This window comes from Pelobates fuscus, chromosome 8 (assembly GCF_036172605.1).
Source record: "Pelobates fuscus isolate aPelFus1 chromosome 8, aPelFus1.pri, whole genome shotgun sequence".
Classification (NCBI taxonomy): domain Eukaryota; kingdom Metazoa; phylum Chordata; class Amphibia; order Anura; family Pelobatidae; genus Pelobates; species Pelobates fuscus.
In genome coordinates, this window is record NC_086324.1 from 141,889,317 (window position 1) to 141,916,415 (window position 27,099).

The 27,099-nt window shown below is 39.9% G+C and overlaps 2 protein-coding genes and 1 long non-coding RNA gene across 3 annotated transcripts in view; 2 read left to right on the forward strand and 1 right to left on the reverse strand.

The window, feature by feature from the left end:
* CRYM (crystallin mu) overlaps positions 1-16,509 on the forward strand; it is a 43,433-nt gene extending 26,924 nt beyond the window's left edge. The window contains exons 3-8 of the mRNA XM_063430373.1: positions 813-875; positions 1,794-1,895; positions 7,376-7,559; positions 11,070-11,191; positions 11,421-11,505; positions 16,200-16,509. Coding sequence (XP_063286443.1) covers positions 813-875; positions 1,794-1,895; positions 7,376-7,559; positions 11,070-11,191; positions 11,421-11,505; positions 16,200-16,270 — 627 coding nt within the window. The 3' untranslated portion in view covers positions 16,271-16,509. The remainder of the gene's footprint in view (positions 1-812; positions 876-1,793; positions 1,896-7,375; positions 7,560-11,069; positions 11,192-11,420; positions 11,506-16,199) is intronic.
* A 107-nt stretch (positions 16,510-16,616) lies between these two features.
* On the forward strand, positions 16,617-18,929 carry LOC134571787 (uncharacterized). Its single transcript, XR_010085208.1, has 2 exons — positions 16,617-16,883; positions 17,382-18,929. It is a non-coding gene; the product is annotated as an uncharacterized LOC134571787 (long non-coding RNA).
* Positions 18,930-19,551: 622 nt separating this feature from the next.
* ANKS4B (ankyrin repeat and sterile alpha motif domain containing 4B) overlaps positions 19,552-27,099 on the reverse strand; it is a 29,909-nt gene continuing 22,361 nt past the window's right edge. Inside the window, exon 2 of the mRNA XM_063430374.1 lies at positions 19,552-20,931. Coding sequence (XP_063286444.1) covers positions 19,860-20,931 — 1,072 coding nt within the window. The 3' untranslated portion in view covers positions 19,552-19,859. The remainder of the gene's footprint in view (positions 20,932-27,099) is intronic.

Here is a 27,099-nt window from a genome sequence, read left to right on the forward strand (position 1 = left end):
TGTCTGGAAGTCCCTCATCGATGTGCGGCCACTATGTCCTAATCCTATGCAAACCCGCCTTCATCTTAAAAGAACACTCCAAGCACCATAACCACTGCAATGCACTGGGTGATCATGCATTTTCACATTGTGGTAAATATCTAATTAGAAAGTCCCTTGTTGAGAATAGTCTTAATTAATAAGATTTTCTCTCACCGTATTTTACATTTTCTTAATTAAAGGGCAATTCGAGCACCATACCCACTATGGATTGCTGTAGTGGTTCTGGTGCCAGCCAGGAGTTCCATTTCACCACTTCCCCCCCTTTGTAAGAATTCAAACAGTTTTTTAATGGTTTGACTTCTTACCTCGGGTCTGCCGAACACCGCTCTACACTTTCATTGCAGAAGCACTAACAGCTCTGCCTGTAAGTGGAGAGGCTGGTTATGTCCATCGCCAGATCAATATTTGTGCTGACAACAGACATATAGGCAGCATTTCATGTTGCGCTGTAGTGATTATAGTGCCAGGAGTCGCCTGGCTCCCTCCCACTGCCAATCTTCGCCGATATAACTAAAGCATGCATTCCCCGCCAACTCTAGAACAATCTGTTCAGTCCAAATTTAGATGAAATTCATACAGTGCATAAAAATAAACGTTAAAAAAGTGTTCACTTCCAGGCTGGCTTGTCCTTTTAACTATCATGCCTAAAAAAATGATTTGAATTGTAACTTTTGGGACAGATTGATTTTAGGACAGTATTAAACATGACATATTAAGTTGTTTGATGGCATGCTGTATTAAGTACTGTGTGTCATTATTTTTGGATTTAGGTAATTGATGGAAAAGTAATCACAGATAAGAGAACGGCGGCAGTTTCCTCAATCGCAACAAAGGTGAGACTTTTTTTTTTTTTTTTTTTTTTTATACGTAGCTTTAATCCTACATTATTTATTTATGGCACAATTCATTCATTACTGAGGATCTGTTTAGAGAAAATATCCTTGTTTTACATCCCAAAATTTTAATACAGATTATAAAAATTACATATGTGCTGTGTGGAAATTAAAAACGAGGCGCTGGACATTTTTAAGCATCCTCTAACAATGTTTATTCATGAGGTTTTAGAAATGCTATTTAGCAAGTTGTTAAATTCATCCACATATTGGAGCCTGGTGATAGACTGACCACATATTATTTTGTTTTGTGTCCGCTAAGGCACAAATAGAGAAATTTCAAGAGAATGCTCATTATTGTGAATTTTTATTTTCTCCTACACCATTCATTTTTATGATCTATTTTTTTTAATTTTCAGTAATTTTCCTGTCCTTATATTATCAGCTAGCAATTTCTTTAGTGATGGGTTTAGGTGGTCTTAGGGAAGAGGGGGGGGGGTCACTTTGAATTATTTGAGACATAGATTTTTCTATATATCTAGAATCCTTATTTATTAGACCTATTTTGGGCAAAAATTCTACTGTCCCTCCCTTTTCGATCATTGTCTTTTTAAGAGTGTTGGAGTTAGTGAATGACATCACGGCACAGAAGGGACAATAACTTTTTAAAACTACAATAATATATATGTTTATGATTTAGTTGTGTCGACTATCAATTTTAGTCATTAACAACTTTAAAGAATGATGATTTCATACTCCATTTACCTCTAATTGTTCTGTTTAGACTTTTCATTGCTGTGTTCCGAATATCAATGGCTAAAGATATCATTAGGACATTTCTAGATGCTTAAGTCAAAAAACAAAAAACGCGAGCAATCAGTATTTAGGTTTTCATAAAACAATCCATTTTCGTTCCAGCTGCTCAAGTCACCGCATGCTGAAGTTATGTGTATTCTGGGATCAGGCGCACAAGCACTGAGCCATTACCAGGCTTTTACACAACAGTTCTCATTCACAGAGGTAAATTAAATGTTAGTGGGGTCTAAATGGTTTGGAAAGTTGCCCTTTGCTTTGTGCGTGTTAAGCTCTACGTTTCTAAAGAACCTGTTAACTGTTTCACTGCGCCTCCATTAATATTTTTATTATACTGATCGTGATATAAGCTCAAATGTTGCTGTTTCTTTTTTTACATGCAGTGTGGTTTGTATTATATGAGATCCATTTACTTTTGATTAAGGAATACCAGACTTCAAGTACATTGTGTCAAGGACAGATGCCCTAACTCACAAACAATTAGGCGAATAGAACCCTCTAAACAGAACAGACGTATTAATGGACCTAAGTGTGGTTCGACTTAATGTATAGAGGAGGTAAAGGGTATAGAATAGTCAGTGCTGGTGCAAGGATATTTGCCGCCCTAGGCAAAAAGAAAATTTGCCGCCCCATTTGCTCCATCCACTCATACATACTGACACACGCTGACCCAAGCAGACTGACTCACACACACCCATGCAGAGTGATGCACGCACTGACCAATGCAGACAGGTTTACACACACTGACTCGTGCAGACTGACGCACACACACACTTACTCATACCGACACACACATACACACAGACTGACTAGTTCAGACGCACATATACAGGCACACAAACTGACCCATACAGACAAACACTAACCCATACTGACACAGACAGATCCATACAGACACACACAATGACCTATACGGACACACACAATGACCCAGATAGACACACAATGACCCAGACAGACACAGACTGATCCATACAGACACACACTGACCCAGACACACACACACTGACCCAGACAGACACACACACACTGACCCAGACAGACACACAGTGACCGATACAGGCACACACACTGACCCAGACAGACACACACTGACCCAGACAGACACACACTGACCCAGACAGACGCACACTGACCCAGACAGGCGCACATTCTCTGAAACACATACATTAACCCTCTTACCTTAATTTCACATGTCAGCACTGTTTATGTATTTCAGGCATCTTTAGTACGCCCAGTTGCCTGGCGGCAGATCATTCTCCCTGTCTTAGCCCCACTGCTATGTTCCCCCCATTTTTCCTCACTTACAGGGCTAAGGGCGGGAATGATCTAATAATGCGCTCTTGTGCTGCTTTCACAATGGATGTCTGGGAGCGGGGAAGGCATTGCGAGCTGAGGTGAAACATAGATGCCGCCGGACCAGTGTTCTACCGTGCGCTAGTCAGCAAGCATGTAAGTGCTCCCTTGCACCTGGTAACATGGCCGGCTGCTGCTCTAAATAATTAATACAGCTCGATAGGGGGGCAGCCAAGCAAGCAGTAAAGCCACTACCAGCCGCCTAATTGGCCTATAGGAAGCGCTGGCCCTGATAATAGTCAGATACTGGCTTAGGACAGAATTGGAGACAGATGGAAAATGAGTATAACAGAGTCAATTACCAGAAATACTAAGGCTAAAGGAATGCACTCTTGGGCTAACAATAACCATGGCAGAGCAATGAAGAGAGGTCATAAGGACGTTATATAGGCCCCTGTGCCTTTGATTGGCCCATGTCAAGTGTGATGTTAAAACACGACTAGTGTTATGTGGGCAAAGAGTACAAGCAGGGCACCCACACAAGACGTAGACCGCGACTTGAATAAAAGGAGAGAGACAGAGCATTCTGCCACATTGCAGACACTGGAATTGCCAGATCGGGAGAGAGCGCCCAGGACCATTGAAGGATGTCTGGCTCGCAAAGCAGGTATGTCCCATTGCAATAGAAATTAGAGATGAATAAATGGCCTTTGGTTCCGTTACAAGTATATACTTATTAATTATCATCTTTCATGTGAACGGGGGAAAAAAGGAAGTTATGCATGAATTCAGAGCAGGGTTAACCATAAGGTGCCCTTAGGTGGTTGCTTAGGGGCCAGGTACCTGGACATTACGCAGGTAATGCAACTGCAGGACGGGATTCTGAGCCAACTGATTTTAATCACTTGGATAATGCGAAATACAGTTTTCCTTGGAGACTTAACCGTTTTTCTTGTTTGTTCCATTTGGAAGTAACCAACTCCTTGATGGATTCATTCAGGGGAAATGCAAGCTTCTGCTTCTTCAAGTCTGCAAATGCACGTCTGTTGCTTCTGCTTAGGGGTTCCAACACAAAGTTCCACTAAAATTCTTTCCAGATAAATAAATGTATCCACCATCAAGGAACTTTGTAGCACTTCCATCTCACTCTCCAACAAATCTACTTGATCCAGAACATTAAAGTGACATCAGGGAACCAACAGACCCACTTCTGATGACTCCCAGAACAGCTTAGACTATCGGGATCCAAGGTTTTTTTCTGCTATTTTAGTAAGGGACCACCTGGCAAATTACCAGGAGTATTTGTGGAGAAGGAGATGAAGAGCCTCCCACTTCCGTAGCGTTGCTAACAAATAATTATTTTGCTTAGTAGCTTTATTATCACAGACTGTACAGTGTGTATTTTTTACAGCTTTTTCTACTTTGTGAATTTTCTATATCATCTTCAGTGCTGAAAATAGAGCTAAATACATATACCATAGAAATAAGTTTGTAATCAAAATAATGTTCACCTCTAAACAGATGTGATTTTCTGGATACTGAGGAGGAGGCTGTTTGGGTGCTAAAATGCAGATATACACTTGATGTATATTAAGCACTGAGGGTAGTGGTGTTCTGGAGATAGGCTCAGGCAGCGAGTGTAGTGGTATTATGGAGACAGGCTTGGAGACTATGGTGAGGCCTAATAGAAAGCAGTTTTTGGGAGATTCATAAGAGGTATGGAGCTGGACAATAGTGGTGTTATGAGATGTCTTCCCAGAGCTACTGCTCACCGAGAGCCAGGAGACGTATTTGTAATATTGTTAAGCGAGCAAAGCAGGAAGGGGAATTGGATGAACTTGTCCATCTAGGGAAAAACTTGGCTTGCAATGGGGTTTCAGGGGTTTCCACACTGTCATTCTCTGAAGTTCTGCCTGTGCATAACACTCAGAAAGACAGGCGAATGCGTGTTAGGGACTTTAACTTGTTGCTTGGTGAATAGTGTTGGAGCAAGGATTTGGCTTTATTTCTCATGGTAGCTCTCTTTGGAATGGAAGGTTTTACTACGATTATTTAAACTAGGAGGGGGGGGGTGGCAAAAGGGTGATAAAACATCAACTCAGTTGCCCCCCCAAACAAGGACAGAAGGTGCCTGTAGCAAGTGTGTTAAAAAATAATAAGCTTAGAGTCATGTCTACAAATGCTCGCTGTTTAGGGAATAAGATCCATGAACTTGTGGCAATAATGGCAACTGATAGTGTAGATTTAGTCGCTGTTACTGAGACATGGTGTAATGAGAAAAATGACTGGGACATAGCAATACCAGGGTACTCTTTATATAGAAAAGACAGGGAAGGCAAGAAAGGGGGAGGGGTGGCCCTGTATGTGAAGGATAGCATAAAATCTAGCCTAATAAAGGTTAGTGAGACGAACATAGAGTCTGTTCGGGTTACGTAAGAATTTGGTAATCACACAGTAACTCGTGTAAGTGTGATTTATAAGCCCCCATGCCAAATAGAAGAGTTAGATAATCTACTAGTTGAGGAAATAGCTAAAATGGCAATGAAGAGGGACGTTATCATCATGGGTGACTTTCATTTTCCTGATGTGAACTGGAAAACCTAAATAGCTGCTTGTGCCAGGAGCACTCATATTCTAAACTCCCTACTGGGATTGTCTCTAAAACAAGCCGTTGAAGAGCCAACTCGTAAAGAGGCCATACTAGATGTAGTGTTAACAAATGGAGATTTGGTATCCGATATTACTGTAGGTGAAAGTTAAGGATCCAGTGATCATCAGTCAGTGTGGTTTAATATAAGAACAGTGACTGAGTCACACCACACAAAAACAAAAGTTTTAGACTTTAGAAAAACAAACTTTTCTAAAATTAGAATATGTGTAAAGGAGTCATTATCAGACTGGAGTCCAAGAGAAATTGGATTATTTAAAAGTTGCATTGCTGAAGGCAACAGAAAATTGCATTAGGCTTGTCAGTAAAAGCAAAAAATTAAAGAAACCACTGTGGTACTCCGCAGATGTGGCAAAAACATAATGCTGTTCCCACCTATCTATCCTCCCTTATACACAAGTATGTCCCGTCTAGGCTCTTACGATCTGCTGAAGACTTACGTCTATCTTCTGTCCGTACTCCCACCTCTGATGCTCGCCTTCAAGATTTCTCGAGGGCTGCACCGTTCCTGTGGAACTCGCTTCCCTCCTCCGTTAGATGCTCACCCAGTCTCCACTCCTTCAAAAAAACGTTAAAAACCCACTTCTTCATAAAAGCGTATCAATTAAACTGTTAATAGCTCCTGACTGATTCCTGTTCTGCAACTATCACTAGTCTAATACTATCCTTACCTTTTTGTGTCATTTTACCCCACTCCCTCTAGCATGTAAGCTCATTGAGCAGGGCCCTCAACCCCTCTGTTCCTGTGTGTCCAACTTGTCTGGTTACAACTACATGTCTATTCGTCCACCCATTGTAAAGCGCTGCAGAATTTGATGGCGCTATATAAATATAATAATAATAATAATAATAATAATACATAGTAAAAAGCAAAAAGTTAGCATTAAGTAATTATAAAAAAAAAACAGAGTGAGGAAGATAGACAGATCTATAAGATTAGGCAGAAAGAGGCAAAGCAAGTTATAAGAGCTTCCAAATCACACACAGAAGAGAAAATAGCACAGTCAGTAAAAAAGGGGGACAAAACATTTTTAGATACATAAATGAGAAGAGGAAAGTAAAACAAGGATTAGTTAGATTAAAAACAAAAGAAGGGAGATATGTAGAAGAGGATAAAGGTCTAGCTGACTGCCTCAATCATTATTTTTGTTCAGTATTTACAGATGAAAATGAAGGAAAGGGGTCTCAGTTAGAAAAAAGAACAAATAGGTAATTTGTTACATGTGAGTTTACAGAGGAAGAGGTTCTATTTCAACTGTCAAAAGTAAAGACAAATAAGTCAATGGGACCTGTTGGAATACACCCAAATTTATTAAGATAGCTTAGTGATGTACTAGCAAAACTATTAACAGATTTAACCAAACATTGTTAACAGGAGTAGTCCCAGAAGATTGGAATATCATATATTTTTTAAAACACTGAACATTTTTTAGAACATGTTAGTATAGCAAATTTGAAAGGTTAGTATGGCCGAGTAGATATGTATATGTCTGAGTAAAGCAAGTCGTGGTCTGGTCTGAACGACCTTTGCAATTTTTTAATAGATTAAAGGATATGAAGGACATGTTTGCATAACTATATGAGGCATGGCATACAATATGAAGAATTATCAGGTCTCAAAATTACCTTAATGACCTGGCAAAGCACCACTATCAAACGAAACAAATAATGGAAAAATGATTAATTCTCCTTACAATGCTTTCTCCTTCCTGTCACAATGAAGATTAGGATTTGGAGCCGCACAAGAGAGAATGCTGAAAGGTTTGCAGAGGCAGTGGGAGGTAAAATACGTATCTGCTCAACACCACAAGAAGCAGTGACTGACGCTGATGTAATTGTAACAGCTACAATGTCCACAAAACCTGTGTTGTTTGGAGATTGGGTCAAGCCTGGGGCCCACATAAATGGTAAAATACTGAGATGATGTGCATCAGAGAATGTATCACTGATTATCTTATACTGTTAATAAGTCAGGTAGAAAATGTATTGAGTTTGTGAAATAAGTATTTTTTTAATATTAGTTGTATTTTCTGACTATGAGTAATTGTGATAATTCGTTATTTACTACAATTTGCTTTATGCAATGACATTATACATTCATGTATTAAATAGGCTCATAATAGCTCATTTTTCTTAATGTTTCAAAAAACCTTTAGAAGTAAGAATTTTGCTTTATTTCCCAATTCAAACAATAGAAGAAAAGAAAAAGACAATCCTTCCCATCGTGGATTATTGCAAATGTTTAAACCAAGGATTATTTAATAACTTGGGTATTGAGAATTGAACTGTATCTGTTTGTCCAAGCTAGCTCTTTCCGGTAAGTCCCAACTCCTATCAGCCAAGCTACTACTGTGGCCTCTTTCTGTTATTATTATTATTATTTGGCTTCTCTGGGAGGCTTCTTCACTTGTTGTATGGGGTCTTTCCAAACGTTTGTCCTTTTAAATCTTCTGTAAATTGTCCTGTACTTCCTGCGGCGTAGGTTTCTTGCGTATGACGTCTACATTGTGCACTTACGTCCAAGTGGTAATGGAACGCATCATTCAGTTCCATGGGTGGTGTTCTTCTGACGTTCCTCATCCTTTTCGGAACGCCTCCTCGTATTGACTGTGGTCCGAGTGATCTCTCCCCTACAGTGCTGGAACGCAACACTGTGTTCCACATCTGATGTTAGGAGTCCAAGGAGATCTTTAATGTGAAATGTTCTATGAATAGCTTTCTCATAAAGTCCATAATAGTGTATAAGAACAAAAGTGAACAAAGAAAAAAACACATATATATATGAATGTACAGTAATATGCATTGATATATATACGTAAAGATGTTCAAAATAATGTGGTAATAGCATAGAAGCATGCACTATAGAAAAGAAGAGAAGTCCGCCCCGTCCTATTGCTTAAAAGTCAAGTAATGGAATGAAAAATATAAAAAAAAATTAAAATATGGTATTGGAATATAGTAATTCCTTAATGTCTAAACAATCTTAAAGCAGCCTTATCAAGGAGAGTGGAATGAGGATGCTAAAAAACATACATATAAAATATTGTGGAATTCTCTTCTCATTCTAATATAGCGAAGAACTCTAAAAATAATGTCATTCTAAAATACCTAAAATTAATAAAAGTGGCAAATTTCAAAATCAGAATTGAGCCCATAAGGAATAAGGGTGTTAAAATTAAATAAAAATTTCATTTCTTTCTTGCCCAACTTTTTAATGTAGTCCCCTCCTCTCCAATCTTTCTGTACTTCTTTTATAGCGCAGAAGAAAAAGCCCTCTAGATCCTGATTGTGTAGTGCATTGAAATGTTGTGAAACCCTGTGAGTTTCTAAACCTTTTTTTATGTTCCTCACATGTTCGGCAATCCTTACATTAAGTTGTCTAATGGTTTGTCCTATGTAGAGGAGATTGCATGGACATCTTAAAACATAAATGACGCCCTTGGAATGGCATGTGAGATTATCTTTAACTTATTTATGTTTCTTGTTTATAACGTGGTCTAGATCTGTTAAATGTTATTTCTTACTTTTTCCCCCCCAAACGGTTACTTAGAAAGTGTTTAGGTTTTGTGGTTTCTATGCAAGATATTTTTAAGATTTCTTGTCCCTCTATAGATGACTTTTGGTTTGGTTGGTAAAATATTATTTTTAAATTGTATCATCCCTGAGGATGTGCCAATATTTTTGATGGCTTGATGGACTCTTCTATTGTTTCCATTATAGTTACAAATAAATGGGGCTTTATATTTCCTTTGAGTTTTATTTTTCTCTTTTTATGCAATGAGTCCTCTTCTAGGTATTTTTCTCACATTTTCCAAATCTTTCTCAAGATTTGATTTCTTGTATCCTTTTTCAATAATTTTTTTTTATAATTAGCCTATTCCGTATAGTGTGCAGTTCCTGCAAATTGTATATTTTGACAATTTTCTTCTATTGGTGTGGTTTAATGGGATACCACACAGGTGTTTAAGTGTTCAGTATTTGATTGTTACACACTGGGATTTAGTGTATTTCTGTTTCTAGTGATATTATATATTTCCCTTAGCAGTCTTTAACTATGTAGTGTAGGAATAGGAACAGTCCAAGGATGTACTGAGATCTTTTCCACTTGGAGATCAGAGTGAACACCCTTATTAAGCTTATTGTAAATGGTAAATTATTGTGATATGCTTATCTAGGCCCTAAATGTATAAATTCACACATCATCATCATCATCATCATCATCACTATCCTTCTTAATATAAATCACTGAATGATATCCTGCTGGAAGGTAGAAGGTATGATGGGATAGATGGTTTAACAGACAAACAAGGGTTAAGAGGGATAAGAGATCATGATGGATTAGGAATAGAAATGTGCACTTAGTTTCATTCCAAATAGAATTTCGTCTAAATTTAGCCCAATTTGGAAGCCTCACATTTCAGAAAGAGCAGCAACAACGAACGGATCCATAAAGCTAAGCAACAACGAACGGATCCATAACAAATTGAAACAAATAGTTTCGGAACCATTTGTTTTTATAAATATAGCAAATTATTCAGTTATTTACCACAACTGAAAGAGTAAAATTAAGTAAAGGACACTTCTTAATTTTAATCTTTCAGCTGTGTAGCAGATAACTCCCTAAATTTGTCTGATTGGTTATTTCTCCATGAAGAGCCTGAAAGTCTCTTCCAGGGTAAAAGGAGAAGACCCGCAAAGGCTGCTATCATAAGAACTGTAGCTTTTGCAAGCTTTTTAAAGATGTAGTCCCTATGACTACATGCATAAATAAAAGCATGCATGCATGAATCCATCCATCGGGATTGTGTCTACCAAACAGTGATGTTATTTTTAGAGTTGTCCTTTTTAGAGTGGTCCTTTAAGAGACACACAAGGTTTAAGGGAAGGTTATGCGATAAAGGGGTAAGGTGAAGTTAATAGACACACAATGGTTTAGGAAGTTAAGAAACACAAGGCGATAAAAGGGGTTAACCGACACAAAAGGGGTAAGATGGGGATTTGTTTTTTATTACAATTTCGGGGATGATTCCTGCAAACAATTCCATCCTGGAAGCCAAATAGCCTACTTATAACTCTGATCTTGTGGCAGGTATTTAATGCTGTTTGGGGTCGTTGTTGTCAGAAGTAAAAACTTGAGTAAATGAGAAGGGTCATTTTACATTAAGATTAGTAAATACCTTTATTTAACTGCCTAGAGAGGATGGGATATTTCTGTGTACTCCATTAACTGAAAATGGTTAAAACAATTATGATTAATAAAGCTTAATATATCCTCTAGTAGGTTGGGATGATGTGGACCATGTCCATTCTGTTAACTGTATATTAGACAGCGCTAGAATAGCATTAACCTAATAAAATGTCTAAATGTTGTAAGTTAGGCAGAGTTTATTGTTTATTTATGTAATATTTCATTACAGCTATAGGAGCTTGCCGTCCTGATTGGAGGGAGCTGGATGACACTCTGATGAAAAATAGTGTTCTCTATGTTGATTCCAAAGAGGCAGCTGCGAAGGAATCCGGAGACATTGTTATATCACAGGTAAAAGTCCATGAAAAGCATATTGATTTGACTGACATTCTCAGATAAATGGGCTAAAATATGGGTTCATACACAAAGAGTAAATCAAGCTTTCAGTCAATCCCTCCTCCTTACCTCTCATATTCATGTTGATCCTTAAAGGACCACACTAATTAAAACAAAAAAATAATAATAAATAAAGCTGACATGAGACCATGTGTACTGTAATGTGCTTTTTTTTGTATTTTAGGCAGCTATAAAAGCTGAGATTGGAGAATTACTGAAAGGAACCCAGCCTGCTCTGTCGGATAAAACAACTATTTTTAAATCAGTTGGTGAGTTAATTTGTCTTTCATGCATTTATGTCATTCAGTTGATGAAATTTACGATTTTTTTATGGATATCCTCACCTGCTGTAAATAAGGTCGAAGTCCTAGGTATTGCCGTAAACACTAACAAGGTTTTTCACTACAGCGAGAATTGTTAGGAGTTCAAGGTGAGTTCAAAGTGGATTCCACATTTAAGGTCAATGTGGCCAAACTGGTAGCATAGCGCACTTAGTGAATTTTTCCAGATCTGATATAATGGTCTAAAATTTGATGTTCACCTTGAATTACCCAAAATACTTAAAGGCCTTAACGTGAACCTGTAATCCAATTATAGCTTAATGTAGTTGTTCTGGTGAGTACATTGCCCCTAGGGACACCTCCAAGTTGCCACTCCTCAGATGGCCACTGGAGGTGCTTCATGGCTCCGTGCGGCACAGTAGGCCTTGTCGGTGTTACTCTTCGTCTAACACCCACCACTGGTCAATCCTCCCCACCTCCTCAAGTCTTCTGTGAATTTTTTCTGCTTTTGGAAGCTTCCCCAAGCAGGGCACACCTCCTGCGTGACGCCGACATACTGGCTTCATTGCCAGCATCCTGGTATCTGAACAAAGTGATATATTCCGGTTCCTATACTCTACATCCAGTGCTAGCAATGTCGTCCAGAGTGTTTACATAGCAACCACAGCTCATGTGCTGCGGTTGCTATGCTTGAAAGAACAGAAGCAACATCTGTAGGGGGTCTTTTATGCTTTCCCTTGTCAGTCAAATCTTCGGCATAATGTGTAAGCCGAAGATTTGACTGACAAGTGGGAGAAATACTTATTTGTAAATAGGTTTCTGTCCCGATCTATACATTTTCGATCAAAACTGCCAGCACAATGTATTTACGAAACTTGATGTTCTTTCAAAAGAGCATGAGTAGGTTGGGGCAGAATTGAGGTTAAAAAAAAAAATCTCCATTCCACTTTGCAGTCAGTAATAGGCTAGTGTTTTAGTGCTAAATGCTGATTACTATTTACCTTTTTTTCTCAAATGGTAGATCAGTCACTGAGTTACTTAGTACCCAACATAAATGAAATAGATAGCTGCCCACTTAATAATAATGATTAAATAGAAACAGAGTTTTAGGAAGGGCTATTTCTATTTTTTGTGTGTTAAAAAAATAAAATAAAAATTGTTTGCTTTTTAGTTGGTGTTTAGTGAGTGAGCTGGATCTTCTAACTCCAGGAATTACAATAATCTCATACCCATCTCATGTCATTCTTCCTTTAAATCCTCCTTCTATACTGCCCTCTGGAACGCACTCTCTGTTTGCTGTGTTACTAAATACACTGCCGTGCAAGACCTTTTCATATCTCGTTCCCTAGACCGGCTAGCCTTAACAGAAAAAATGGCTCTCTCCCTCTGACACCGCTGCCCCTCTCTTTATCCTTTGGTCTTCAATTTTCCCACAACCCAAGACACTCTGAAAGCAAAGGTGGTGGTGTAGGGTTTCTGCTCTCACCTCACCGTTTCTTAAAACCTCTACCCACCCCCCTTCCCTCTCTTTCTCCTCATTTGAATGTCATTCAATTCGCCTTTTCAAACCCATCTTTGCTAACATTGCCATTATCTATCGTCCCCCTGGACCTCCTCTCCTCTTCCTAACCACTTTGCTGCTTGGCTTCCCTACTTCCTCTCCTCTAATATTCCATCCCTAATTCTTGTGGACCTCCATATTCCCATTAACCTACCCTAGTCCTCAGTAGCCTCAAAACTGCTTTCAATGACCTCCTCCCTTGGGCTATCACAGTGGGCTAAATCCCCCACCCATGTAGCTGGCAATACCCTTGATCTTATTTTCTCTCATGAATGTACAATCTTTAATCTCTGTAACACTCCTTTTCCTCTCTCAGATCACCACCTCTTATCATTTACTCTCAATAGCCCCTACCCCATCATCCTCAACCCAACTCCCCTCAACTAAGAAGAAATCTGAGTTATATTGACCTCCAGCAGCTATCAGCTAATATTGATTCCCAACTTCAATCCATCCCTACTTTCTCCTGTCCCTCACTGACTATCTCCTCATATAACATTACCCTCACCTCTGCCCTGGACGCTGCAGCCATGCTCCAAACATGCACCTTGAGGAGAACACGCCCACAACCGTGGCACACTAAATCAACACCCTACCTGCAGAGATGCTCCCGTTCAGCTGAATGCTGTTGGAGGAAGTCAAGCACTCAGTCTGACTTCCTCGACTACAAATTCGTGTTGTGTTCATACAGCACAGCCCTTGTCCTTGCCAAACAGTCATACTTTTACTCCCTCTTTAGCTCATGCTCCCACAATCCAGGGCATCTTTTTAATACCTGTAACTCCCTTCTTTGCCCTGCTGTGGCCACCCCTCAAACTAACCTTACAGCCAATAGCTTTGCATGCTACTTAACCGACAAGATTGAACAGCTAAGGAAAGAATTGTCACCACCTTGCCCCTCTCTTTCTCAACCACACATGGATCATGCCTTTCCTACCCTTCAGACTTTCTCCCAGGCTACTGAACAGGAGGTGGCTGCAATTCTCCCTTCCTCTCGCCCCACCACTTTCCCGCTTGATCCTGTCCCATTTCACCATATCAGATGTTTCTCCTCTTGTCTTGTGCCTTCCTTAACATACATCTTCAACTGCTCTCTCTCTCTTCTGCTGTTGACCCTGCTGCCCTTAAACATGCTACTGTAGTACCTATCTTAAAAAAAAAATCTCTTGGCCTCTCCTCCCCTTCTAACTATCGTCCTATATCCCTGTTCCCCTTTTCCTCAAATCTTCTGGAACGACTTGCCTTTACCCGTCTGACTTGTTTCCTCAATTCCAGCTCTCTACTTGACCCTCTTCAGTCTGGCTTCTGCCCCCTCCACTCTACTGAGACTGCTCTTATTGACGTCACTAACGACCTAATCACAGCTAAATCCAAAGGGCACTACCACATACTAATTCTTGTTGACCTCTCTGCGCCCTTTGACACTGTTGACCATGTTTTTCTTCTCCAAACTCTTTGATCACTCGGTCTCTGTGACACTGTCCTCTCTTGGTTTTCCTCCTATCTTTACCAATGCTCATTCAGTGTCTCCTTTTCTAATGATACCTGCTTCCTCCGTGTTGTCTCTGTTGGAGTCTCCCAAGGCTCTTTACTTGGTCCCCTTCTATTTTCTCTTTATACTGCCTCTTTTGGCAAACTTATTACCTCATTTGGATTCCAACACCACCTGTACGCTGATGATACTCAGATATAACTCTCCTCCCCGGACCTCTCCGCTTGCGTTTCTTCCATCTCTGATTGGATGTCCTCCCGTTTTTTGAAACTCAATCTCTCTAAAACTGAACTCCTGGTATTTCCTCCTCCTAATACTGATCCTCCTCTTTTGTTCGTCCTTCAAGTGAGTGATACCCACATCAGTCCATCCTTGCAAGCGCGCTGTCTTGGCATTATACTTGATTCTGGCCTCACATTTGAGCCTCACATCCAGTCTTTTACCAAATCCTGTAGATTCCACTTAAAAAACATAGCCCGCATCTGCACCTTTCTTATACAAGGTGCTACTAAGGAGCTTGTCTATGCTCTAGTGATCTCTTGCATGGATTATTGTTACTCTCTCCTAATGGGTCTTCCCACAAGTCGTATTGCCCCTCTACAGTCTGTAATGAATGCTGCAGCTAGACTGATTTTCCTCTCCTGTCGCTCCTCTCACACCTCTCCCCTCTGTCAGTCCTTACATTGACTTCCTGTATCCTACAGGAGTAAATTCAAGGTATTAATCCACACCTGTAAAGCACTGACCAATTCTAGCCCCTCCTATATTTCTTCACTGATCCGCAGGTATGTCCCTTTTCGGTCTCTCCGCTCTGCCCATGACCTTCTCCTGTCTGCTGCTTACATGCGTACGGCCAACTCACGCTTGCAGGACTTTTCGCAGGTGGCTCCTTTCTTGCAAGACTTCTCGCGGGTGGCTCCTTTCCTTTGGAATAGCCTGCCTACAACCATCAAGCTCCCCCTAGTCTTCAATCATTTAAAAAGTGCCTCAAAAACTCTTTAGGAAAGCTTATGGCCTCCCAGAGTAACCTCTACCTCACATACCTGTCCCTTGTTCTCTCCTAAAGGGCAGCACTCTATTCTCTCCTCCAGCTCTGCTTCACTCCACCTTGTTTGATTGCTACCTCCTGTCCTGTTGTGTTCTACGCCCCACCTCGTATAGACTGCAAGCTCATTTGAGCAGGGCCCTCTTCAACCTATTGTTCCTGTAAGTTTTTGTAATTGTCTCATTTATTGTTAAATCTCCCCCTTTGATAATATTGTAAAGCGTATGGAATATGCTGGCGCTCGCTATATAAATACCAGTAATAATAATAATAATATATAATAATATTATTTGTGGATTTTGTAAGCCAGTGACTGAGCACACAAGCCAAAAACATCGTGCCACTATTTGGACTTTTTAACTATATGTATATAATATATGTGTATGTGTGTAATATGCAGAAATGACTCTATTAAGAAGGAATAACTTAGATTGCGCATGTTGGAATTTTTTTAAAACGTTTATTCACATAACATCAGGAAGTAAAGCATAATCAATACAATAACAAATTGAATTATTACAATATGTATTTAACTTCTATTTTACTGATTTCAGATTTTTATTTTGTCTTTTTTTATTTTGTAGGTATGGCAATCGAAGACACTGTTTCTGCAAAACTTGTATATGATTCTTGGACAAAAAATAATGAGAATTAATAAAGATTCAATTAATTTAGCACTCTTCAAGCTAGTAAAAATTAACGCAAAGGTTAGAAAATGACATGTGATTTAAACAGCAATTGCCCCATTAATTTTTTAACGATCTCTTTTTTTCACGCAATAAACCTTTCCCTGTTTCTTATTTAATGATGTACAAGACAAATATATAGCGAACTGCATATCAAAAAGATATCTAATTTTCTTTTATTAAATAAATACTTTTAAATAGTTTTGTAGATGAGATTTGTACATTTCATATAGAGAACTAATCATTGTTGTAGATGCGATACAATGCTAGTGAATGTAGTACCCAAAATATCAAAATTATACAGATATGTATATTAATATTAGACAAATCATTTCATATTCTTGTGTTTGGACAGATGATCTTCACACTTGCTTTTTCCTGGAACCAAACTGAAAACCGTCAGATAGCATCTGCTTTTTACATAATACAATACCTAATATAAATTCCTAGCTCAATGTCTTAATTCCAGAGCTAAACTGGGTAATTATCATAACCAGTATATTTACACAATTGTGTTAACTATACATTTATTAGTAAAGGAATACATTTTCTAAAGTATATTTCTCTATATAAACTTTATATGTATATGTTAAAGGACCACTCTAGTGCCAGGAAAGCATACTCGTTTTCCTGGCACTAGAGTGCCCTGAGGGTGCCCCCACCCTCAGGGACCCCCTCCCGCCCGGCTCTGGAAAGGGGAAAGGGGTTAAATCTTACCTTTTTCCAGCGCTGGGCGGAGAGCTCTCCTCCTCCGATCCGCCTCTTCTCCTCCCCGTCGGCTGAATGCGCACGCGCGGCAAGAGCTGCGCGCGCATTCAGCCGGTCACATAGGAAAGCATTCATAATGCTTTCCTATGGACGCTTGCGTGCTCTCACTGTGATTTTCACAGTGAGAATCACGCAAGCGCCTCTAGCGGCTGTCAGTGAGACGGCCACTAGAGGAAAAAGGGGAAGGCTTAACTAATTGATAAACATAGCAGTTTCTCTGAAACTGCTATGTTTATAAAACAATTAGTTAACCCTAGCTGGACCTGGCACCCAGACCACTTCATTAAGCTGAAGTGGTCTGGGTGCCTAGAGTGGTCCTTTAAGTAGAGCATTTTGGTGATGTGAAATATTGGATTGTATGTCCAAAGAAGGAAACCTTCATCTTAAAGGAACACTGCAAGCACCATAACAACTACAGCCCACTGTAGTGGTTGTGGAACCAGGAGTGCCCTGGTACTAAGGTAAATAGTTAGACTTATTTTAGTATGGTTTGACAACTACACTGGGTCTTGTCGGGTGCCTGTGGCTTTATACCATGCATCTGTTCCTCTCATACCAGAGTGTTGTGAGGGCTAGGTCTTTTATAGAGCCCTGATTTATGTAATTGAAAAGGTAATTTAGAATTATACAAAAGAGGACTAGAGTTCTATAAAGGAACTGTCCCTTCTAAAAAAGAATACTTGGGAGGTATGTGAATCTGCCTCCTATAACTTGAGATTACAAAAAAATCTCTGTTCTCTGTAGGTTTAGTTGATTTAAGTCAAGCACAAACTATTACTGTAAAACACTGTTTAAAAGGATGGAAAGAATAATGAAATATTTTGATTCGAATTCCATTTTCTTTATAATTGTAAATATCATCATGTCTGTTACATGTGCTGTGTAGGTAGCCACACGCTCTGCCTATTCTCCTGACATCTGTAATCATGACTATGCCTGTTTAAAGCAATTCTACAGCATAGGAATACAAAAATGAGAGTTTTGGACCTTACGGTTCTCTATTGGAAGTATGGAGTGATTCTCTGGAATTCTAACATATTTGACTACTTACAATTGGGGGAGGGGTGGCCCTAGAGGACTAATGGCACCATAATCACTACTGCTTGTTGTAGGGATTTTGGTGCTTGGCGTGTTCCTTTAAACTTGTTAGAATCAATTACATTGTTTACGGTCATCATAATATGTTTGTGCAGACCTTATGTCAAGACAAATTGTTATGCTAATCACTAAATTGGCAAGACATGGCATCTTTAAAGGAACACTATAGGGTCAGGAACACAAAAATGTATTCCTGACCCTATAGTACTAAAACACCATCTAGCCCCCCTGACTACTCCTTGCCCTGCCTAAATATAGTATACTCTTACCTTTATTCCAGTCTGCTGCTGTCGCTGCACCTGATCTGCCTGCTTGGTTGTCATCATCAGGTCCATAGGAAAGCATTGTACTGATTAAGACTGTCAAGGAGGATCAGGGGCAGAGTCAGCACATGCCTATAGTGTCCCTTTAAAGATCAAAACGTTTTGATATCATAAACAATCATGGTTAATAACGAGTTGAAATTATTATTTTGTTGCACTCTGTACCTGTCAGTTCAATAAGTACGGTAACATTTGTGACAGTTACCAGGTTTATAGGAGATTAACAACCTCAAACCATATTCATGCACAAAATAGAAGCGACAATTATGCTGACAGATACAAACAGTAATTGTTTGTTTCTTAGATGATGGAATTCTACAATAGTTTCTAAAGGACAATGCTCTCCAGCTAGATGACAATTTAGAAAAGATGTAAACAGATTTGTCTCTTGGAGTTGAGGTAGACCATTAGACTTAATGATCAGCTCTTTGCTTTAATTTTTTCTTTAAATAAATGTCTCCACATATTTGAAGAATGAATGACTGCTTGGAATCTTACATTGTTTATAGGCAGGTCATTACTCTAAATGTTCATTTTCTTCACATCATAAAATAAAAATTGATTGTGTTTATCTAATTGTTACATCTTAACCATATGACGGTTTCAATCAAAAGTGACATTTCAATAATATGCACATAATGGAGACGATGCACAATGTGCAAGGTGAATTAGTTCTGTAGGTGGTAAATCGTATTAAAATCAAAAGGCAAAAAATGAAATGTAATAATTTATATCAATATATCATATATGCCTCTAACTCTGCACTCTTATTAAATTGAAAAATTCCCCAGAAATTGAGTGAAGGTGTTTTTATTATACTAGGCTAGGAAAAGCCAATGATTGGAACTTACGCACAAATTGTTCAAATGTGTGTGCTAAGAGGTAATCATGTGCATCACTGGCATGAAGCACAGATGATGGGTTTCAATATCTAAGGGAACTCCAGACAATGGGCTGTGATATGGTCTTACATATGCAACGCTTTATGATCAACTGACACATAGAATAAATTACTGATGAGAATATATGGAAATAAGGAAGTGTGGTTTCGAAGTTGGTGGGGCATATGGTTAGGAAGAAAATCTAGGGATGTTCTGCCTTCAGAACAAAATTATTTTGTGGTATAAGTTAGGTAGGATTGAATGGCATAACAATGGAGTTTAAAGAACGGGAGGTGATGAAGAATATGAGGCATGGAGTTCTGAAAAAGAGATGGTGGCATAATTGTAAGGTAGATAATTTGCTTCTCATGGGACCTTCAAGACTGGAAATTACATTTATAGAGTTGGAAAATATGCCCAAACATTGACTAGCCACAGTATACTGAATATAATATTGGATATTTTAAAGAACATGGCAAATTGGAATGTTATAGTTTAGTGTCACTGATCTTTCCTGGTTTAGCCAGGGCTTGCTTTCTTTTATCTACTGCATTGAGAACCTTCTTTCTTGGTCCAAGCTGTATGTTAATGCTTTGCAAGTCTTCGTTAGAACACATCAAAAGTGAATCCAAGTCAATTTTGTCCCTCATGAGTATGCCGAGTAATTCAAGTAAACCATGTGATGCCAAAAAGACTTGAAGAGGAGATGTCTCCCCTTCCTCATCCAATTCCACCTCATCTTCATTCCAAGTTATGTTGAATCCATTGTCCGTGTCTAAGTCATTACCATTCTCTGCCTCATCTGTAAACAACTCAGTTTGAACTTTGAAACCAAAATCATCTTGAAAGGTGGACGTACTGTTAAAGTTAATATTAACATCAGCAGCTAGATTCCTCCGGAAAACTATATTCCCAAGACCAGGGCGATTGAAAATAGATTCTGTTGTATCTGAAGAGTCATCTCCAATCTTCGTGTTATCTTCATCATTTTCATTGAAAACATCCGTTACCTTAGTACGATGGCCACTGCTATTTTCATCCTTTTCAAAGATTATGTTGCTCGTTGTTCCTTTATCTAGTGTGTTTTTATCTTTCTTTTTTAATTTCAACTGCAGTGTGTCCTTCAATCCCTTAGTTAGGGTGGACATGGTAGATGGAGTTGGGACACGAGCACCAGTAGAGCTCGGTAAAGTTCCTTTGGAACTTAATGTTCCAGTATTTTTTTTTGTATGGTTCTTGTTCATCTGACTCTGATGTCTGTCTTGTAGCTTTTCACATTCCTTAATCTTCCTCTCGGCATCTTTAGTAGCTTGCTCTTTCAATCGTGCTACTTTTTTGGGGTTTAAGGATACTTGTTTATTGGCAGCTCCATCCAGAATCTGAACACAGTCTGTGCGTTCTTTTAAAGCAGCCACATCCAGTGGTGTACGGAATTGGTTATCCATGGTAAATATATTGGCTCCAAAATTAACCAGGAATGCCACACAGTTGGCATGACCATTGTTAGCGGCATGATGTAGTGGGCTATTTCCCCAGATATCGCACTTATCTGGATCTCCTCTGAAAGACAAATATATTGAATATAATTAATTAATTAATTAATAATCAAACTATACTTAAATTGGAAATGTTTTTTCAGATAGGCAAAAACTTTTATCTGAAAGGAGCACTTAAAGCACCATAGCCACTATAGTGCACTGTAGTGGTTATGGTTCCAGGAATGTCCTGATAAACCCACTGTGTAAGTAATCAAACTGTTTTGGAATGTTTTGACTTTTTATCTGGGTTGTGATAGGCGCTGTTCCCTAACTCTCTGTAGCCTCCAGAAGAACTGTCAGCTTCTTCTAGTGCAGGGTCTGCTGAGATCGCCAATTTATCACTCTCACCCAAAGAGCTAAGCTCTGCACCCCTAGGCTTAGCTCAGGCAGATAGCTTTTGGCCCTCCTGAAGACTGAATAGAAGCAAGAAGCAGCATCCGACAGGTCCCAGGCAAGAAGTCACACCATTCTAAAATGGTTAAACTACATACATGGGGAGCGGACATTCATTTGCTGTAGTGATTATGGTGCTTGGAATGAAAGTGAAATTAAAGTTTTATTATACAGCTCTTTATAGTGGTTATGGTGGAGTCTTTTTAAAAACATATTTTTTATTATTAAACCATTCTTAAGCAGTCTGACAAAAAACAGGGTTGTCAATATACTGTTTAGGCTTAAAATCTCTCCATGCTTGGACAACAGTGATAGTTTGTGAAGATTAGGCTTAGCCACCCCACCCCACCCCAGAGTTTGCAGTCTTCTACCGTTGCCATAAAGATAGCAGCAGAAGTTCTGGGTTTTGACAAAAACACCCCAAAACTTCTACATCAATAGTCTGTCTGAAGTTTCTGGTGATGGGGACTACCATCACATTCCCTGATCCATAACCACTTTAATAAGCTGTAGGTGTTAGGATGCTTTTTTGTCTTCTCAATTATTGCTTCATCTTGAGTGACATGCCATGAATCAGCAGATAATAAAGGAACGGTTAATATATGAAAACGAAAATACAATAGCTCAAGGGGAGACTGAGAGGTAAGGCAATATAGGTACCTCTCCAGTCTACCCTCTACAAGGAGGAGAGCAATCCTATTGTGAAATAATAATATTAAAACATCACTTTTAATCAATTATCTTAAAACCCTTCCTATCCTTGATAGCTAGTACCCTATCGTGCCTTTGAGGGCACCTCTTGAAAAAATCTAGAACTCCAAAGTATCTCCCACACACCCACAATGGGACTTTCAAACCAAAGGGGAAGCCCTACTCCCAACACCCTCAGCCACACCAATCTAAAATTGTAAACGAAAAATAAAACTGGAAGAGCCAGCACTTTGGCGAAATGCGCGTCGGGCACTTAGTCAGCGGAGGTTTTGGCACTTATAATTAGGGAGATTGTTTCTAATACCTTTACTACCAAAGCTTAGCCAACTCGCTAAGATTTACAACTATTTTATTTCTTAGTTTTATAAAAAACACGGAAAAATAACAATTCAAAAAACTTTTTGGAAAGTAGCTTGAAGGATTCAATGTCCTTGCACTTCCCAAGAAAAGACATACAATAATTTATTTTACCGGTGCTAGAATTATGTTCCTATTCTTTCCGTATTACAGTAATGGTAAATACGATTTTCCTAGAAATACTAAAATAAAGTTGCGTTCAAATGAAATTGCAGAGTCCATCCATTGGAATAACATTCGGAAAAGATGTTTTGCTATTATATGTTATTTATGTTGTTTTCTTTCTGCTTGTGTTTGAAAAGTAATTGAAGTACATTAAACTGTAACACCTGGTGCCACCTACTGGACTATACTGTTTTCACAACTACCTGGGGGAAATCCGATATACCTAATGTTAGGACGCATTGGACTCTCATCCTCTGCTCACAATATGTTATGACATTATTTATTTTGCCATCAAAATGTTTTAACCACCAACTTGTCCAAATGTATAGCCATCTCCCTGCTCCTGCATGCTACACCAACCAAAAACGTCCCACTGCCTCCCAGAGATAGAAAACCTTCGGCACTCCAAATGTTGAGGACTATATTTCACCTGGTGCTTTGCCAGCATTATGGCTGTAAGAGCATGATGGTACATGTAGCCCACAACAGCTGGAGTGCTGAAGGTAGCCTACCCCTGGGCTAAACAGATCATTAATATAATCATGCAATATTAGGCAATAATGTCTGTTGGAAAATTGAGTTTATCTTCTAAAATTCCAAATATCTAGATATTAACGTATTTAATATTTTACGTAAAGGTTTTATATTCCTATTTGTTTTGTAATATTCTGTAGTTTAAACCCCTCTATCCCACTTCCTTCGTTCTAAAATACTTCCTACTTTAAATTACAGCATCTCTTAGTGTCTTATTGTCCAATCAAATATGAGTATGTGATATTCAATGGATAAAGCTCGAGGATGTTGCTGTGGAATGAGGGAATATGTACAAAAAGAATAAACGTTGAAACATTTGATCATTTAGTGTTTTGGATGGACTTTTACCTGCAATCTTCCGGGTACAAAAACCAGTAGGTAGCACTGCTTAAGAGGTTTCCTAAATATTAACACGGGTGTAGTCACCCGTCTTCCTAATTGAATACCTGAATACACTTTATATAATTCCAATAAAACATATGTAGGACTTACTGCGTATTAAGTTCCAAATGTCAAAACCCAGTATTCCTATATGGTTTTAATATGGTAATCTGTCAGACGCAGATGCTGGGAGGGATTTAGTAGGACATATAAAGTCCATATTTTCTGTGTTTGGCTATTAGTGAACCAGCAGGATGGGTCTGCCATAAACAATTCATGTCAGCCTTATCATGATTACTGCATATTATGTCTATGAAGACATTTATAAGAATGAATTATGGCTCCATAATATTTGCTTTTGTGTAGCATTATATAGTGCCTGAAGGAAAATTATATTATCCTTGTCACACTCCTGCAGGTGGACAATTTAGTATCTCCGTTCTTCAGTATTGGTTTTGGAAGCTTATGAAAAGATATGAAATGTTTTAGGTTCATTTGCATTATTAGAAAACGAGATTCTATCTCGGACAGAATTGCATTAATTTAGATTTCTTTTTGCATAAAGGCAAGACAGGAATATATTTTCCTGAAAATTATAAAGAATATACAGGAGGCAAAATATACTTGGATTTATGTATCATAGTGAATGATGCAATGGTCCACCTTTTTCTGTCTATACTATAGTAGCATCTATTGATCATCATGTAGGTTAAATCTGTGAGCATGTCTGACATTCTTTGCGTCTCTCGTGTATAGAAATAAATATTAACAATTTAAGAATAAAATTATAAAATATATAAAAAAACTAATTTTAGAATTTTAGAACTGGTAAGTGAATCTATTATGAGCTATTTTTGTTTAGCTGCACTAGTTTAGTATAGATATTATTATATCATATTATTATTATATTTAAAATATTTTATACTATTTAAAAAAATAACAATTTAAAAAAAATGTCATAAATTATATTTATTATATATTGTTGTTTTTTTTGGTAGGGAGGGAGGGGAGCGGCCTTTTCCAGTGTAAAATGCCCTATTGGGCACTATGAAGAAGGTCACCCTCTCCATTTGCAGTACAGCCTGCTAAACATAGTGTTTTACTTTCATGAACCTCCAGGCGCTGACATCAGCTCCCCGTGCAACGTCACTGCGGCATCCTGCAGTCCAATCACATGCTTCTCATCAGGGCCGGACTGGGAAAAAAATTAGGCCCGGGCATTTTTTCAATCAGAGCGGCCCCCTAAGAAGGGGGTGGGGCCAGAGAGGGTGTGTTTTGTCATCACTAATGACAAGCACAGCCCCTCTCAAAGTGAGCATGCTAGTTCAATGCGCAGAGCCCCGCTGAAGAGCTCTGGCATTAGAAAAAGGCCCTGAATTTGTTCTGCGCAGCGCAAGCAAATTTAATAACATGCTTGCGCTGAGTTTGCTTTTAAATTGTCTCTGGTGTCTCCACAAGTGGGATACCAGAGGACAAAAGGGCCAGGAAAGTGTATGGTGCATGTGTATGGAGCCTGCTTGTGGGATTGCGTGTGTGTAGAGTGTGGTGTGGTATTGTGTAAATAGGTCAATTTCAATTCTGTTTGTGGTGTAATATGTGTGGCTAGGGGCTGTAGAGAGTGTGTGTATAGGGAGCATAGTGTTATAGGGGATGTAGCGAGTGTGTGCATACGGGTTGAAGTGTGTGTGTATAGGTGACGTAGTGTGTGTAGGGGTTGTAGAGAGGGTGTGTTTAGAGAATGTTGTATGTGTTTGCTGACAAGGAATGTAGTGTGTGTGTAGGAGATCTACTGTGTAAAGGACCCAGAGTGTGTATAGGAGATTGTGTGTGTGTGTGTGTGTGTAGAGGATTAAGAGTGCATATAGGGTAAGGGATCTAGCGTGTATCTGGAGCGTAATGTGTGTAGTGGTGCAGTGTGAGGGGTGCTTTAGTGTGTGTGTGTGTATATATATATATATATATATATATATATTTATTTGGACATATTGTATGCGTGAGGGGCGCAGTGTGTGTGTATGTAAGAGGGGTGCTGTGTGTGAGGGTGTTTTTATGTGCCGTCACATTCTAGGTTTCTAATTTTCTTTGTCTGTTAACTCACTGAGGGTTATTTTATTTATATATATATATGTGTGTGTGTGGGAGTGTGCTGTATATGTGTGAGCGAGGGTGCTGTGTGTGTCTGAGGGTGCTGTGTGTGTTTGGGTGCTGTGGGTGTGTCTGAGGGTGCTGTGTGTGTCTGAGGGTGCTGTGTGTGTGTCTGAGGATGCTGTGTGTGTCTGAGGGTGCTGTGTGTGTCTGAGGGTGCTGTGTGTGTCTGGGGGTGCTGTGTGTGTCTGGGGTGCTGTGTGTGTGTCTGGGGGTGCTGTGTGTGTGAGGGTGCTGTGTGTGTCTGGGGGTGCTGTGTGTGTCTGGGGTTGCTGTGTGTGTGTGTCTGGGGGTGCTGTGTGTGTGTGTCTGAGGGTGCTGTGTTTGTGTCTGAGGGTGCTGTGTGTTTGTCTGAGGGTTCTGTGTGTGTGTCTGAGGGTGCTGTGTGTGTGTCTGAGGGTGCTGTGTGTGTTTGAGTGCGCTGTGTATGTTTGGGTGCTGTGTGTGTGTCTGAGGGTGCTGTGTGTGTCTGAGGGTGCTGTGTGTGTCTGAGGGTGCTGTGTGTGTGTGTCTGAGGGTGCTGTGTGTGTGTCTGAGGATGCTGTGTGTGTCTGAGGGTGCTGTGTGTGTGTGTCTGAGGATGCTGTGTGTGTGTCTGAGGATGCTGTGTGTGTCTGAGGGTGCTGTGTGTGTCTGGGGGTGCTGTGTGTGTCTGGGGGTGCTGTGTGTGTCTGGGGGTGCTGTGTGTGTGTCTGGGGGTGCTGTGTGTGTCTGGGTGCTGTGTGTGTCTGAGGGTGTTGTGTGTGTGTGTCTGAGGGCGCTGTGTGTGTTTGAGGGTGCTGTGTGTGTTTGGGTGCTGTGTGTGAGTGTGAATGTATATTTTATTTACATTTAAATATATATTTTTTATTAATAAAAAATAAAAAAAAGTTATATCCCCCCTCCTCCCTTCTTACCTTTTAGCCTGGAAGGAGGGGGGGATCTGTTCTGCCTGTGGGGAGAGGGGGATCCGTTCTGCCTGGGGGGTGGGGGGTGCCGTGCAGCTTCCTTCCCTGGTGGTCCAGTGGTGAGAGTGAACTTTAGCCTGAAGGCTATAGTTCACTCTCGCGAGATCACCTCGCGAGAGGACCCAGCGGAGCTGCTGGCTAGAGCTCCGCCGGTCCTCTCGCCTGCCTACCTCCCTCACACCCTCTCCTGCCGGCGGCCGCCTGTCAGTGTCTCTGGGCCGGTGAGGGAGATCTTTGATCTCCCCAACGGCCCACGGAGACACACAGCAGGGCCGGCGCTCGGGTAGCGCTGGCCCTGCAGGGGCTGGCAGGGGAGATCCTGTGATCTCCCCTGCCGGCCTCTGCCCCACGGCCATCGCGGCCCACCGGGCATTTGCCCGGTATGCCCGATGGCCAGTCCGGGCCTGCTTCTCATAGAGAAGCCTTTAATTGGTCCATTTCACCGGCTCAGAGCACATGTGGTGATAGGTGCGAGGGAGAGGGATGTAGGCTACAGTTTCCAGTGCTTGTATAGAACCCCAGTAAACTGTACGATGCTGTGCTACCTTATTTAACCA